Genomic DNA, 16,635 nt, shown 5'->3' with positions numbered 1-16,635 from the left:
CAAACATCGTGGGGGAAAAGGAACTTAAATGTGATTCCCAATCAGACTTCACAAGCGACAGCTGTCTGATTGGGAAATCACCCGAGCCCAACATAGAAATAAAACACAAAGAAAGGCTATAACCAAAACATAGAAAATAAAGCATAGAAATGCCACACCCTGACCAAAATAGCAGAGTTCACCTGGTCAGGGCGTGACAGTACCCCCCCTCCAACGGTGCGTACTCCCGGCGCACCAACCTAAAGTCTATTAGGGGGGGGACCCGGGTGGGCGCCTCACCCTCGGTGGAGGCTCTGGCCCCGGGCGTGTTTCTCCCCCTGCCTCCACCCTAGCCCTACCCCTCTGGCCCGGACTGGACCACTGTGGAGCGGCATGCTCAGGCTCCGGAGTGGAGCCGTCGACCGGAACAGGATTGGGCACCGGTGGACCAGACACGGGCCGTGCCGGACTGTGGACACGCACCGTGGGCTTGGTGCGGGGAACAGGAACGGGCCGGACAGGACTGTGGACACGCACCATGGGCTTGGTGCGGGGAACAGGGATGGGCCGGACAGGACTGGGGACACGCACCACTAACCTGGTGCGGGGAGCAGGGACGGGCCGGACAGGACTGGGGACACGCACCACTAACCTGGTGCGGGGAGCAGGGACGGGCCGGGCCGGACTGGGGACACGCACCACTAACCTGGTACGGGGAGCAGGGACGGGTCGGACCGGACTGGGGACACGCACCACTAACCTGGTGCGGGGAGCAGGGACGGGTCGGACCGGACTGGGGACACGCACCACTGACTTGGTGCGGGGAGCAGTGACGGGCCGGACCGGACTGGGGACACGCACCGTGGGCTTGGTGCGGGGAACAGGAACGGGCCGGACAGGACTGTGGACACGCACCGTGGGCTTGGTGCGGGGAACAGGGACGGGCCGAACAGGACTGTGGACACGCACCGTGGGCTTGGTGCGGGGAACAGGGACGGGCCGGACAGGACTGTGGACACGCACTGGTGACCTGAAGCGTGGAGCCGGTTTAGCCACTCGTCCTGGCTGGATGCCCATCCTAGCACGGCATGTGCTGGGCATGTCCACCGGACGCACTGGGCTGTGCGGGCGCACTGGCGACACAGCGCGCAACTCTGCATACCATGGCTTGGTGCGGGGAGCAGGGACGGGCCGGACAGGACTGGGTACACGCACCGTGGGCTTGGTGCGGGGAACAGGAACGGGCCAGACAGGACTGTGAACACGTACTGGTGACCTGAAGCGTGGAGCCGGTTTAGCCACTCGTCCTGGCTGGATGCCCATCCTAGCACGGCATGTGCTGGGCATGTCCACCGGACGCACCGGGCTGTGCGGGCGCACTGGCGACACAGCGCGCAACTCCGCATACCATGGCTTGGTGCGGGGAGCAGGGACGGGCCGGACAGAACTGGGGACACGCACCGTGGGCTTGGTGCGGGGAACAGGAACGGGCCAGACAGGACTGTGAACACGCACTGGTGACCTGAAGCGTGGAGCCGGTTTAGCCACTCGTCCTGGCTGGATGCCCATCCTAGCACGGCATGTGCTGGGCATGTCCACCGGACGCACCAGGCTGTGCGGGCGCACTGGCGACACAGCGCGCAACTCCGCATACCATGGCTTGGTGCGGGGAGCAGGGACGGGCCGGACAGAACTGGGGACACGCACCGTGGGCTTGGTGCGGGGAACAGGAACGGGCCAGACAGGACTGTGAACACGCACTGGTGACCTGAAGCGTGGAGCCGGTTTAGCCACTCGTCCTGGCTGGATGCCCATCCTAGCACGGCATGTGCTGGGCATGTCCACCGGACGCACCGGGCTGTGCGGGCGCACTGGCGACACAGCGCGCAACTCAGCATACCATGGCTCCTCCTCCAGATCTTCCCTCTGCAGGTCCTCAATCAAACGCCTCATCTCCTTCTCTTCCTCCGCCGTCATCCCCCACGAGAGCAGTGGTCTGGGCTCTTCCTCTGCCCTTCCGGACCACCCCATTAGCCCCCCCCCAAAATTTTCTTGGGGCTGTTTTCCGGGCCTCCTCGACCGCCGCCTGCGACTCCGTCTACCGGCTGGCTTTTCCTCCTCGACCTGGGAGTCCGTCCGCCAGGGTCCTCTCCCCGACATGATCTCCTCCCAGGTCCAGAACTCCTTTCCCTCGCGAGCCCATCTCTCGCGCTCCTTTTCCTCCCGCTGCTTGGTCCTGGTTCGGTGGGTTGTTCTGTAACGTTTGTCGTCGGGAGACGAGGAAGCGGACCAAAACGCAGCTGGGAGCAAATACATGTTTATTTAACACACTAGAATTAAACATGTACACAAAATCAAGGAAAAACTGCCAATACGTTACGTGCTCAAATAAGAGACAACAACCCACAAACATCGTGGGGGAAAAGGAACTTAAATGTGATTCCCAATCAGACTTCACAAGCGACAGCTGTCTGATTGGGAAATCACCCGAGCCCAACATAGAAATAAAACACAAAGAAAGGCTATAACCAAAACATAGAAAATAAAGCATAGAAATGCCACACCCTGACCAAAATAGCAGAGTTCACCTGGTCAGGGCGTGACAGTATGATCTTTGACCCTCTGTAACTTTCTCAGTCATTGTTATTCACGATTCATTCAGGATTATCCATAATAATGGTAGCATCCACATTAATGTAGTGTTTAGAAATATATTATATTCTTATTTCTAAGAAAAGGTACTCCAAAATTACACAATAAATGATTAAACGTTCATTTCTATTGGGCACAAAATAATCTGAAACACAACCCAAACAATCTGCGAATGCATCAAACAAGTTTGTAGAGTCACAAGCTTGATGTAGTCATTGCATGCTTTTTAATACTTTATTTATAAGAATCTTTACGAGTGTCAATCATTTTTACCCCTACCTTTTTGAGATAAACAATGATTCATCTCTTTCTCTGAACAATTATGCTAGTATAAAATAATTTAATTTCCCAATGTTTTCTATTTATTTTATAGTCATTATTGCTCATCATTATCAATGGTCACCCCACCATATACAGTACCAGTCGAACTTTTGGACCTACTCATTCAAGGGTTTTTCTTTATTTTTTGTCACGGTTGTCGTAAGAACGGGACCAAGGCGCAGTGTGTGTAGAGTTCCACATCTTTATTCCAAAGTGAAACTTCGCAAAACAAAATATATATATAAACAAACAACGAAACGTGACTACGTGGTAAACATGCACAAACACAAAACAATATCCCACAAACACAGGTGGGAAAAATAGCTACTTAAATATGATCCCCAATTAGAGGCAACGATTACCAGCTGACTCTAATTCGGAACCAAACCAAAACACCAACATAGAAATTTTAAACTAGAACACCCCCTTGTCACGCCCTGACCTACTACACCATAGAGAAACAAGGGCTCTCTATGGTCAGGGCGTGACATTTTTACTATTTTCTACATTGTAGAATAATAGTGAAGACATCAAAACTATGAAATAACATGGAATCATGTAGTAACCAAAAAAAGTGTTAAACAAATCAAAATATATTTTATATTTGAGATTCTTCAAAGTAGCCACCATTTGCCTTGATGACAGCTTGGCACACCCTTGGCATTCTCTCAACACGCTTCATGAGGAATGCTTTTCCAACAGTCTTGAAGGAGTTCCTACATATGCTGAGCACTTGTTGGCTGCTTTTCCTTCACTCTGTGGTCCAACTCATTCCAAACAGTCTCAATTGGGTTGAGGTCAGGTGATTGTGGAGTCCAGGTCATCTGATGCAGCACTCCACTCTCTTTGGTCAAATAGCCCTTACAGCCTGGAGGTGTGTGTTGGGTCATTGTCCTGTTGAAAACAAATTATAGTCCCACTAAGCGCAAACCAGATGGGATGGTGTATCGCTGCAGAATGCTGTGGGAGACAAGCTGGTTAAGTGTGCCTTGAATTCTAAATAAATCAGTGTCACCAGCAAAGCACCCCCACACCATCACACCACCTTCTCCATGCTTCACGGTGGGAAATACACATGCAGATACAATCCGTTCACCTACTCTGTGTCTCACAAAGACATGGCGGTTGGAACCAAAAATCTAAAATTTGGACTCATCAGACCAAAGGACAGATTTCCACCGGTTTAATCTCCATTGCTCGTGTTTCTTGGCCCAAGCATGTCTCTTCTTATTATTGGTGTCCTTTAGTAGTGGTTTCTTTGCAGCAATTCAACCATGAAGGCCTGATTCACACAGTCTCCTCTGAACAATTGATGTTGAGGAGTGTCTGTTACTTGAACTCTGTGACGCATTTAATTGGGCTGTAATTTCTGAGGCTGGTAACGCTAATTAACTTATCCTCTGCAGCAGAGGTAACTGTGGGTCTTCCTTTCCTGTGGCGTTCCTCATGAGAGCCAGTTTCATCATAGCGCTTGATGGTTTTTGTGACTGCATTTGAAGAAACTTTCAAAGTTCTTGAAAGTTTCGGAATTGACTGACATTCATGTCTTAAAGTAATGATGGACTGTCATGTTCTTGCCATAATATGGACTTGGTCTTTTACTAAATAGGGCTATCTTCTGTATAACACCCCTACCTTTTCACAACACAACTGATTTGTTCAAACGCATTAAGAAGGAAAGAAATTCCACAAATGAACTTTTATCAAGGCACACCTGTTAATTTAAATGCATTCCAGGTGACTATCTCATGAAGCTGGTTGAGAGAATGTCAAGAGTGTGCAAAGCTGTCATCAAGGCAAAGGGTGGCTACTTTGAAGAATCTCAAATATAAAAATATATTTTGATTTGTTTAACACTTTTTTGGTTACTACATGATTCCATATGTGTTATTTCATAGTTTTGATGTCTTCACTATTATTCTACAATGTAGAAAATAGTAAAAATAAAGAAAAACGCTTGAATGAGTAGGTGTGTCCAAACTTTTGACTGGTACTGTATATCCTGGGCCATACTTTCAAACTGGATTTCCTCCTACTCTGATAAACCAGAGAGTAAGCTGATTGACTAGTTGCTGCAGGCCATTTGGGCTGATATCTCAATCGGTGGGAGGCTGACCCCTATCAGTAAATACACTCACTCTCCGCTCTTATCCTGTTCTGACATGAAAAAGCCTCAAGCTTTCTAAACTCTACAGTGAAAATCCCTGTGTTTGCTATTGTTATTTCTAATTGCATGGTTGTTTCCTCCTGTGAGATTACAAAGCATAGTCCTGCAATGCACAATTATTATATAATGTCCTTGGGAAGTTTTGTATTCTAATTAGGTACGGTATAAAGCATAAGGGCGATTCCACACCAGCGGGAGCGGGAATAATATTTTTGGTATCTCAGATTGTTCTGGCAATTCTCACATAGAAAATTAATTGGGAGGAAGGATGTTTAAAATGCTTTTTACATTTGTATCACAAACAATTTTTTGGGAAAATCATGATGAAATTGGCCATTTTATTCCCTTTATAGCCCTATACACCTAGAATATGTGTAAGACCATATGATCTGTGAACCGTATATAATACAGACAACATCTTGGTGTCATTATACTCCTTATAGTGGTCTCTCTAGTATGTAGTATGTCTATATTCTGAAATACAAATATTCACATTTAATTTATTCAACATTAAAAATATTTATTCCTCAAAACGACTCTTTTAGATTGTGTTCATTTTAAGACAGATTGTTCGGGACGATATACTCTACAAGTACATCACATTTCTAGAGTGGTCTCTGCTAATTCTGAAGGTATGATACATTTTATGAGCACCACCAACACCGTGAATGGGAAAATAGATGAAATGCAAACTCCCTCTGCTTGTGACTTGCTGAATGTGCAATCCTAAAGGAGGGCTGTGATTGGTTACTGACCTATAATGTCAATTTCTATATATAAAATGGGTCATATCATTAAAAGTACCAGAGAGCACACTGTAAATTAGAGATGCTTACAAACAATATGTAAAAAAATAAGCTTAATAAAAAAGGGTAGTTTAGAAATACTAATATTACTATTTATCACATTAAAGAAATACACATCAAAATGTCTATTTCAGAATATAAACATACTACATACTAGAGAGAGAGGAGTATAATGACACCAAGATGTTGTCTGTATCATGTACGGTTCACAGATCATATGGTCTTACAGGAGGCATGTATAGGTCTATAAAGGGCCTAAAATGTGAATGTTTCTCAATATACAAAAAAAAAACGTTTTTTGATACAAATGTAAATAGCATTTTAAACATCCTTCCTCCCAATGAAGTACCTATGTGAGAATTGCCAGAACTATCTGAGATACCAAAAATATTTGGCGTGGAATCGCCCATGTTTATTGCATTCCATTACATAACGACTCACTGTTGGATTGAGGAGAACAGCATCCAATTCTCTCCAATAGCTTTTGCTCCCCTGGAGACCCAGCTTTAACCCACATTTCAAGTGGAAACATGAGCAGTGACCTTTTGAAAATAAGATAACTCCTTAAGCCCCTATTCAAATTCATTTTTCAGGTAGATGACATCAGAGACATGTCAATGCTTTTCTCTCGCCCTTCCCTGTCAGAGTCTACAGATGAATCAGATCCGGATAAGATGCATTGCCTGAACAACAGTGGCTCGTCAGCCACCTACTCGGACTACTCTCCATCCCAGGGTTCTTCTGGCTCCTCTAACCCCCCGGGGAACGTAGCCGCCCTGCAGGCTGCTGGGAAGGATGGAGGAGTGCCTCAACAACACTGGACCAACAGGTGGGTAGTGGCTCACCGACTTTCAACCCACAGTCCTCACACAGAACCAGTGGCCAGCTACAGACACACGCCTGATAGCAAGCTTACGGTGACCTATGATCGGTCTTCCATCGGCAAAATCAGAGGCTCAGCATAGCCCCATATCGTCTGTTTGCCGACCATGGTGTGCTGCCTCAGCCACCTGTGGTCTGATAAGTGCTTGCTATCTGGGTCACTTCCTGTACTGTTCTGTACTGTGTAAATATGTCATTTAGCAGGCATCGATTCCAGCTGTCTGTTTCTTGAGACAGGGATGTTGTGTAGAGCACCTTAGTGAACAAGGGTTGGAACTCCAGCTGTCAAGAGGCTGTGTGAGGGGAGAGAGTGGTGCAACAAGGCTCTTTTAAATCTTTCATTAACATACATCTCCATAAGACTGACAGAGCACAGCACATCTCTCTCTCTCTCTCTCTCTCTCTCTCCCTCTCTCTCTCTCTCTCTCTCTCTCAGCCTGCCCAACCAAGGTCAGAGAGACAGTTCCTATCCACTCTCATCTTCATTGAAACACTAAAAAAAAATTCTGACTGAATCCTGGTTACAGATGGAGCTCTCAGTGAAAAAGCCTTTTTTCATCTGTGGATAAAATTCACGTTGACTTGTTTGATATTCTTACTGTTACTTTCAGACCTCTATGGAAAACAGTCCAGGTCAAATCTGGACATATTTTCCTTTGATAAAATATTTCTAAAAATATTCCCTTTCAAATGTCAACAGTATAGCTTGAGGCAAACATTACTTTAAAATAAACAGTACCTTTCTATTTTAATGCAGCCTTTGATTTGACCTATCAAAACTCCAAGTCAAGGCAGACATCTGTATTTCAAAGCATATTTTCAGGTCGATTATGAATGTTACCATCTATTCTAAGTACCAGTCAAAGGTATGGGCACACCTACTCATTCCTAGGGTTTTCTTTATTTTTACTATTTTCTACATTGTAGAATAATAGTGAAGACATCAAAACTATGAAATAACACATATGGAATCATGTACTAACCAAAAAAATGTTAAACAAATCAACATATATGTTATATTTGAGATTCTTCAAAGTAGCCACCTTTTGCCTTGATGACAGCTTTGCACACTCTTGGCATTCTCTCAACCAACTTCATGAGATAGTCACCTGGAATGCATTTCAATTAACAGGTGTGCCTTGTTAAAAGTTCATTTGTGGAATTTCTTTCCTTCTTAATGCGTTTGAGACAATCAGTTGTGTTGTGACAAGGTAGGGGTGGTATACAAGATAGCCCTATTTGGTAAAAGACCAAGTCCATATTATGGCAAGAACAGCTCAAATAAGAAAAGAGAAACTACAGTCCATCATTACTTTAAGACATGAAGGTCTGTCAATCCGGAAAATGTCAAGAACTTTGAAAGTTTCTTCAAGTGCAGTCGCAAAAACCATCAAGCGCTATGATGAAACTGGCTCTCATGAGGACCGCCACAGGAAAGGAAGACCCAGAGTTACCTCTCCTGTAGAGGATAAGTTCATTAGAGTTACCAGCCTCAAATTGCAGTCCAAATAAATGCTTCACAGAGTTTAAGTAACAGACACATCTCAACATCAATTGTTCAGAGGAGACTGCGTGAATCAGGCCTTCATGGTCGATTGCTGCAAAGAAACCACTACTAAAGGACATCAATAAGAAGAAGAGACATGCTTGGGCCAAGAAACACACGCATTTCCTTTGGTGGAAATCTGTATTTTGGTCTGATGAGTCTAAATTTAATATTTTTGGTTCCAACCGCCATGTCTTTGTGAGACATAGAGTAGGTGAACAGATTATCTCTGCATGTGTGGTTCCCACCATGAAGCATGGAGGAGAAGGTATGATGGCACTTTGCCGGTAACACTGTCTGTGATTTATTTAGAATTCAAGGCACACTTAACCAGCGTGGCTACCACAGCATTCTGAAGCAATACACCATCCCATCTGGTTTGCGCGTAGTGGGACTACATTTACATTTTACATTTTAGTCATTTAGCAGATGCTCTTATCCAGAGCGACTTACAGTAGTGAATGCATACATTTCATACATTCATACATTTTTTTCTCTGTACTGGTCCCACGTGGGAATTGAACCTACAACCCTGGCGTTGCAAATACCATGCTCTACCAACTGAGCCACACGGTTGAGGGAATGCCAAGAGTGTGCAAAGCTGTCATCAAGGCAAATAGTGGCTACATTGACGAATCTAAAATCTAAAATATATTTTGATTTAACACTTTTTTTGGTTATTGTATTATATATGTTATTTCATAGTTCTGATGTCTTCACTATTATTCTACAATGTAGAAAATAGGAAAAATAAAGAAAAACCCTTGAGTGAGTATATGTGTCCAAACTTTTGATTGGTGCTGTACATCTTAATGAAATGATACGCTGTCATACCTGTGCTTCCGCTCTTTCTGCAGGCTGGTCCAGCAGTTCCCCAAGCCCATCGAAACCAAGCCGCTACTGAGTCAGAGAGACCCCAGAGAGACCCCTCCCTCCAGCACACTGCAGCAGCGCAGTGAGCGACGCCCCCTCAGTGACACCTTTGACCAGTGGAACGATACCTCCCACTATGACAACACAGGCTTTGTGTCTGAGGAGGCTCCTCTGGAGACCCCCAGTGGTAGCAGCAGTGGTAACCCCATGCTGGGCTCCAAGTCCCGCAGCTCCTCCACCTCCCACGGGGGCCGCCGGCCCCTCATGAGGCAGGAGCGCATCGTGGGCATCCCCCTGGAGCTGCAGGAGGCCCCTCACCAACACCCACACCCCTCCCACCAATTCCATAATGTCCGCACCACGCCTGAAAATGAAGTGCCTCAGCCTCCCCCTCCCAACCCATGGCAGAACTGGACGCGAACGCCCAGCCCCTTCGAGGACCGAACAGCTTTCCCCTCAAAACTGAGCTCCCCAGGCAACAGCCCCAACCCTGACCGCAAGGACTTTGAGCAGGAGATGCATCATGGGGAGCTGCCGGGCACGTTCCCCTCCACAGGGACATGGGGTTACCTAGACTCCAGGAACTCGGGGCAGGGTCAAGGGCGCAGCAACCAGCAGGCCAACATATCCAGCATGTACCAACATGTCCAATCCAAGCCCACTAGACCAAGCTCTGGGGCCATGGTGATGAGCAAGAGCTCTGAGCGCCTCTCTCCCATGATGAAGGAGGTTAAGGCTAAGTTCAAGAAGTCCCAGAGCATTGACGAAATAGACATGGGCTCCTACAAGGTGTACAGCATCCCCGTGGACAGCTACAGTTCCAGCATAGAGAACCATGGAAGTGTTGACCGTCCAGACATGCCGGCCCCCATGGAGCAGAGCATGTCCCGCAGCCAGTCTGCCCCCATGCTGGACGATGATGACGCCTACGGCACAAATAGCCAGCAGCAGAAGCCTGCCATCCCCAAGAAGGTCTACCACTTCGACCAGAGCTTCAACCCTCAGGGGGCTATGGATATGAGGAATCAGCAGCAGGAGAGGAGGGCCCTTCCGCCCTTCTCCAACACCCCTGAGTATGTCAACCAGCCGGGGAAGACCCTGCCCAAAGAGCTGGTGAGCCCCAGGGGCTACCGCGGTTACCCGCCCATGGACCAGATGTTCTCCTACTCTCAGCCCTCAGTTAACGAGGAGAACCAGCCACCCCAGCAGCAGCAACCCTTCCCCATCCCTAGTCAGCGCTCCCGGCCTGGGTTCCTGAGGCGGGCTGACTCACTGGTCAGCTCCACAGAGCTGGCTCTGTTCCGCAGGGTTCAGGAGGCCCAGGAGATGCAGCAGATGTCGGACCACTATGGCCGGCAGCACTTCAAAGGCATTCTGGAGCAACAGAACAGTCCCAGCATGGCCCAGCAGGACCAACAGTACAACAAGAGGAATGGCAGGTACGAGGAAGACTACTCCTCCTACCAGGAGCCCAAGAAGCCTATCATGGGCTACCCTACAAAGAGCCTAACGCAGCGACGCCCCCTGTCGGCCAGGAGTTACAGCACAGAGACGTTTGGGGCGTCCCAGGCCAGGCCTGTGTCTGCCAGACCCACAATGGCTGCACTGTTGGAGAAGATGCCTCCAGATTATAATCTGAGCACGTGCACTGAGAATATAAAGAGCCCTGATGAGATGAAAATGCGCACCATGCAGCTGCAGCATAAGCCTGATGATATGTCCTCTAAGATGCCAGTAGACTGGAGGCAACAGCTGCTTAGACATATAGAGGCCAAACGATTAGACCGGGTAAGTCTGACAACTTCTTAAACGCAGTTAATTACACGCTCACACAACATCTATATGGGAGCTTCTGCTGACACACCACATGGCTGCATGACTGTCAGTATTAATTAACGTGTTCAGTCCACTGCTTGGTAATGTGCGCCAGTTGTGGCACCAGATCCACTTGATGTTTCTCTATATGTATGTTTATCACTTATGTTGATTGTGATAAGAAGCACAAACATGGTAAGTTTTCCACTCTCCCTCCTTTCTCCTCTTCTTTCTCTTTTATTTTCTTTCTACTATTACTGTTAGTATGATATCATACTTTAACAAGACAAGTATATCTGTCTGTACTACAACAATTTGGATGAGTTTCCCTAACACTGATTGAGTCTAGTTCTAAACTAAAAAGCTCCCCAGGACTAGGCTTAATCTGGGTCCGGGAAATCGGCCCTTGATAAAATAGGCAAGTACTTCAGTGCTATACATCTCTTAAAGAAAAGTACATACTGTTGCTTGTATGGTATACGTAATCGTACTGTATCCATGAGTGTGTTTTTAATGTGTTTGTTCTGGTACTGTAGTAACTCTGTACTGTTGTTGTTCTGTTTGTCAAGCTCACTTTATCTGTTGCAGCTACGCAATGTGTGTTGGTGCAATCCCGTTTACCCAGTGGCTCACCCATTTACTCATGTCACGCGGTTGTTTCCCTCCAATCAGAGCGCTGTCCTTAAGCACAACACAGTAAACTTCGGCATGCTGTGCTCTGGAGGCTATGCCGCACCGCATGCCGGCAGAAGCATGACAATAAACTTTTACAATAACACGAATAAGCATGAAAACCAAACAACACAGTGGCTACCTCTACCCAATGTGAGTATGAACCAGAAAACACAGAAAAAGTCTCAGTGCAGTTGAACCCTTTAACATTCATGTGATAGTGTGTACAGCATTTGTACTGTTTTGTAAGGATAAAAGCTTAAACACAACATTTATCATAAGAAGCACAATATTACCAATACCTACAACTGCCAATGGAGAATGTGAATATTTGTTATCACTTGCCTTAAATATTGAAATGCTATGACCGTGTATATCTTTTTTATTATAGTCCATTTTTCAACATCAAACAAAAACTAGTCTACAGATACACCATGACATGTGATAGGCTAAGCCTCATGTATCACAGTATCAGTATAGAATCCATAGTGAAGCCGAGTATTATACAATTTCTCAGCCAAGCGAAACAAGCCTTAAAATGACGGACATGGCAATCCCTCCCATTCCAACTTCAAGCCAAGTGCTGTCTTTTATCTGTTGTCTGAAATCTTAAAATGTCTGCAGTGTGTTGCATGTCTGCAATCTATGTGTCAGCTATGGTGTCTGCTCTGCTCTATGGGTTACAGCTGTCCTCTGTACAAGTATTACTGTGTCACTCAGTAGCCTCAATCCAATGGAGCCAAGTGAATAGACACCATGCATTTCAGGACATAGACAAGCACATTGTAATAAAAAGCGGAGATTGTATCTTTCTCGTCTAGGTATTTTAGTGCCTAGATAATATATCATTTTGAAAGCCAACCCATCATTCAGAATATCTCTAAACCTGTTACAATCTATTCTTAACAAAAAAGTATTTTATGTGGAAAAATGACAGGAGGCAAATAACCCAACTAATTTATTCATACGCATAGGACTTTGCGCGTACTATTATAAAGAAGTTAAGGTCATGATTGGTCCAAGGACACCCACTGGTTTACTAGCTGCAGTGCTCCGTCAATAGTATTATTATTATCAATGATTATAACCTTATAATTAACTGTAGTCAATTTGTCAGAAAACGCAGGTTAACCCCATAGCCGTAATGGTACTCTGAACCCTGTTCCTTCACCCTATTCTCTCTCCAGACCCCCTCTCAACAGAGCAATATATTAGACAACGGCCAGGAGGTGGTCTCTCCCACCACTCAGTGGGCCCCCTACTCACTGGGCAGGAGAGACGTGCCCCCAGAAAACATCATGAAAAAGGTTTGTGCTTTACACTGACAAAGGACCCAGAGAGAGGCCTGTTTGAAGTGTTAGATATGTGGTGTAATGTCACTGTTAATTTGAGCCTAAACTATTCTGATGATACAGTGCTCATTATCACCCAGCTTGCTGACTGAAACATTGGGCTTGTAACTCATTCATGTATTTATTTATGACATACCAGTAGATTTAATGTCAAACCATAATACACCCCTCCACACATCCATTGTTTTAAACAAAGGTGACATTACAAGGACATACAGTATAACCACATAATGCTTCATAAAGTGTCCCTTGTCTTGTCTCTGTTGTACTTCTTAAGGTTACTCTACCTGTTCTTTTAAGATGGGCTCCTTTATTTAGCTGTGATTGCTTTGTCAATGTTGTTAAATGTCAGGAGTAATTGCTAAGCACCATGAATCATTCCAGCAGCGCTCCATTCTTGCTTGGTCTCCTTGGCAACCTCTGTTTTTCAGTTAGTTTGGCTGTCATTTCATTGTGGTCACATTCTAGCCATCAGTGTCTGTGCAACAATAATGAAAAAGGTAGACCAGGGACTTCCTATGAAATATTAATGCACAGAGAAAACTATGGGTTGTGTATCCTGTTTTATTACTTGTACACTCTTAGAAAAAAGGGTTCCAGAAGGGTTCTTCGGCTATCCCCATAGGAGAACCCTTTTTGGTTCCAGTTAGAACCCTTTTTGGTTTCAGGTAGAACTACCTTGGGTTCCATGTAGAACCCTCTGTGGAAAGGGTTCTACATGGAACCAAAAAGGGTTCTGCTATGGGGACAGCCGAAGAACCCTTTTAGGTTCTAAATAGCACTTTTTTTCTAAGAGTATCATGTAGGATGATAGGGTTTGCAGGAAAGCTTCTATATGGTCATTCAGGCTTGAAGAAAACCAAACTAACAGAGATAGGGGCTGAAGCATGCTGCACCTCATCTGTCTGTTATCCGCCATTTTGTAAGACGTGACGTTTGCATCTTTGCAGCTTCCTGACTCTTTGCCTAACGGGTTGAATTACCCACAGGCAGGCGGCCACCACCCTCACCAATCACAGACAATGATAGTGACATCCGCGTCGGCCACACCCCCACACCGCTCGGTGCGGGACCAGCAGTACGAGGGCGCCATCAACAAGATCTCCATCCAACAGTACCAGTCTCCTCTGCCCATGGCCACCACCACCAGTCCCCGGCCCCAGAGCGCACGCTGTCTCATCCAGACCAAAGGCCAGAAAAGCATGGATGGCTTCCAGGAGCAGGTTGGCCATCACTCCCTCGCTCCACTTCCGTCTCTTTGTTTGTCTCTGTGTTTGTCCCTCCATCTGTGTTTGTCTCTCTGTACTTCTCTCTCACCCTCTTCCTCTCAGGCATCCTTTCACTCTCCTCTCTCTCTCTTCCTTTCCCTCTCTCAATCTGGTCGCCAACAGATCTCTGAGAGGCCTATATTCTGGCTACCGGTATATAGAGAGGAGAGATTTGCACCATGTAATTGTATCGTAATACAATATCAAATGTATATTTTTGGCAATATGAAGTTTTTGTGTCGTTTGGCAGTTCTGTGTGCGGATAGAGAAGAATCCAGGTTTAGGGTTCAGCATCTCAGGAGGAATCAGTGGCCAAGGGAACCCCTTCAAGCCTTCTGACATGGTAAGATTAAAGCAGCTAAATGTTCTCTGTGGGGGTCTGATACTGTGCAGCCTGTGCCATAGGAACATGTTCCATTTTTCTCTGCTGTAGCCTGTTCCTTAAGCGGTTTGAATAACCACTGCACAGCACTGTGTCTCACTTCAGAGTTTCCATGGTAACAGGTGCTACTACAATGCTGTATGCTATGCAGTGCTGCAGTTGACTTGGTTAACTTTGAACCTTTTTATTATATGCCAATAATGAGCAAGAATCAAGAAAAGACTCCACATTTTTGTGGCAATGAATCGTAATGTAAGGTTGGCAAATGCCCAATAGTTCAATACTGTCTTGTTACCATGGTAACAGCAAATAAAGGATGCAGTGAGAAAAATGTCCATAGCTTTGCATTTAAACAATTTCTAAATCAGTTCAAATGTTGTTGTTGTTTTTCCCTTGTCGTTTTGAAACATCAAAGCCTAGGGCTGGATTAAATCCTTATCGCAGAAGTATCGTGGAAGATCCACGTAAAAATGTAAAGGTAATTTCCGATTTAGATGACACGCAGCATTTACCGTGAATGCAGTAGTGGTAACGTTGCCTTTAAATATCAATTGAGCATAACGTGGATCTTCCGCGAATCCAGTCCCTAGTTTCTTCTCCTAGACATTATATTTGCAGGGGGAAAGTATTGTAAGCCATAGAAATAGAATTCAAACTCAATTTTGTACACATTGTTATAGCCATTGAATGTGTTGTATATTTTGTATGCATATCATCCCCCATCTTAGCACCCCACTGAAAGGTGGTGCATGCTGATTACAGAGGGAATCTTCTGAGGGCCTGCTTTCCTGTGATGCCTCAAGGAGTCCCTGATGTAATACATGAGTCATTAGATGTTAGTAACGTTATTCGGGCTTCAAGTGAGGATTAACTGTTTAACTGTGTTGAATAAGCATCTTCATACGGTATTATGATCATCTTCATATATGGTTTAAACGCATGCAAAGATTGGTATATTTATAATCTCTGCCTTGATTAGACATTTTTTGGAAACATGAAATGTAAAAAACATCACCCACGGTGTCCATAACTTTGTAAATAGCTGTGAAAATCTATATTTTTTTTATCGTATCTGTTTTAGTACTGTTGATATCTTTCCATTAAAGTTAGATGGAAATGCCATGTAAGTACATCTAGTTCTTGAGTTTAACAAACAGAGCGCACTCAGACAACACTTCCAGTTTTGATCTTGTGACAGATCCTTACGGTAGTTGTCTGCTTTTTACAGTCCAGCTAAACCTATAAAGTTAATGTTGACAATGACATCATCAAAATCATGCACAGAACTTGAGTTCGAGGAAACACACAAAAAAAGCGCCAAACACCCAGTTTGAAAGGCAAAGATTCTAAACCATCTTCACCATGTGGTTCCTAACCTCATATCACTTTTGACTTATAGGGTATCTTTGTTACTAGGGTACAGCCTGATGGACCGGCCTCCAACCTGCTTCAGCCTGGGGACAAAATACTGAAGGTAACCATGTTGTTCATCACTGCATCGATCATCATTGTCCTCTGAGTCTGTGAGAGCGCATCCTCCTTCCGCCACATTGCCAGTAGAGGCTTTGCATGTGGCATTTTGTGCTGGACGTACATGTGTCTACCAAGTGAGCATGGTCCTCTTTTTTGACCTCTGTCAAACTTCCAACATGCTTTACTTGTCCCTCAGTCAGGTCTTCGACTAATAGTGCTTATACTGTATGTATCCTAATAAAGGCCAATAGAAACAGACTGAAAAATCTAAGTGGATAACATAAAAGTAAGTAACTTTACTGATATATAGGATTCCTAATGTGATGTTTTATATATAGTATCGACCAGTAATGTAATGATCTCAACTTTTTTGATAACCTTGAAACCCCTGGAGCATTTTCTGTTATTTTTCTCAAATATCCTCTCCATCTTTCCAACTTTGCAGCA

At 45.2% G+C, this 16,635-nt stretch overlaps 1 protein-coding gene across 1 annotated transcript in view; it reads left to right on the top strand.

The window, feature by feature from the left end:
* Nucleotides 1–16,635, top strand: part of LOC115158960 (leucine-rich repeat-containing protein 7-like) — a gene marked incomplete at its 5' end in the record, with an annotated part of 53,819 nt that overhangs the window by 33,909 nt on the left and 3,275 nt on the right. The window contains 7 exon segments of the mRNA XM_029708394.1: nucleotides 6,571–6,754; nucleotides 9,211–11,014; nucleotides 11,714–11,866; nucleotides 12,901–13,020; nucleotides 14,016–14,288; nucleotides 14,584–14,676; nucleotides 16,115–16,189. Coding sequence (XP_029564254.1) covers nucleotides 6,571–6,754; nucleotides 9,211–11,014; nucleotides 11,714–11,866; nucleotides 12,901–13,020; nucleotides 14,016–14,288; nucleotides 14,584–14,676; nucleotides 16,115–16,189 — 2,702 coding nt within the window.

Source organism: Salmo trutta, chromosome 22 (genome assembly GCF_901001165.1).
Source record: "Salmo trutta chromosome 22, fSalTru1.1, whole genome shotgun sequence".
Taxonomy (NCBI): Eukaryota; Metazoa; Chordata; class Actinopteri; order Salmoniformes; family Salmonidae; genus Salmo; species Salmo trutta.
This window is presented reverse-complemented; position numbering and strand designations above follow the sequence as displayed.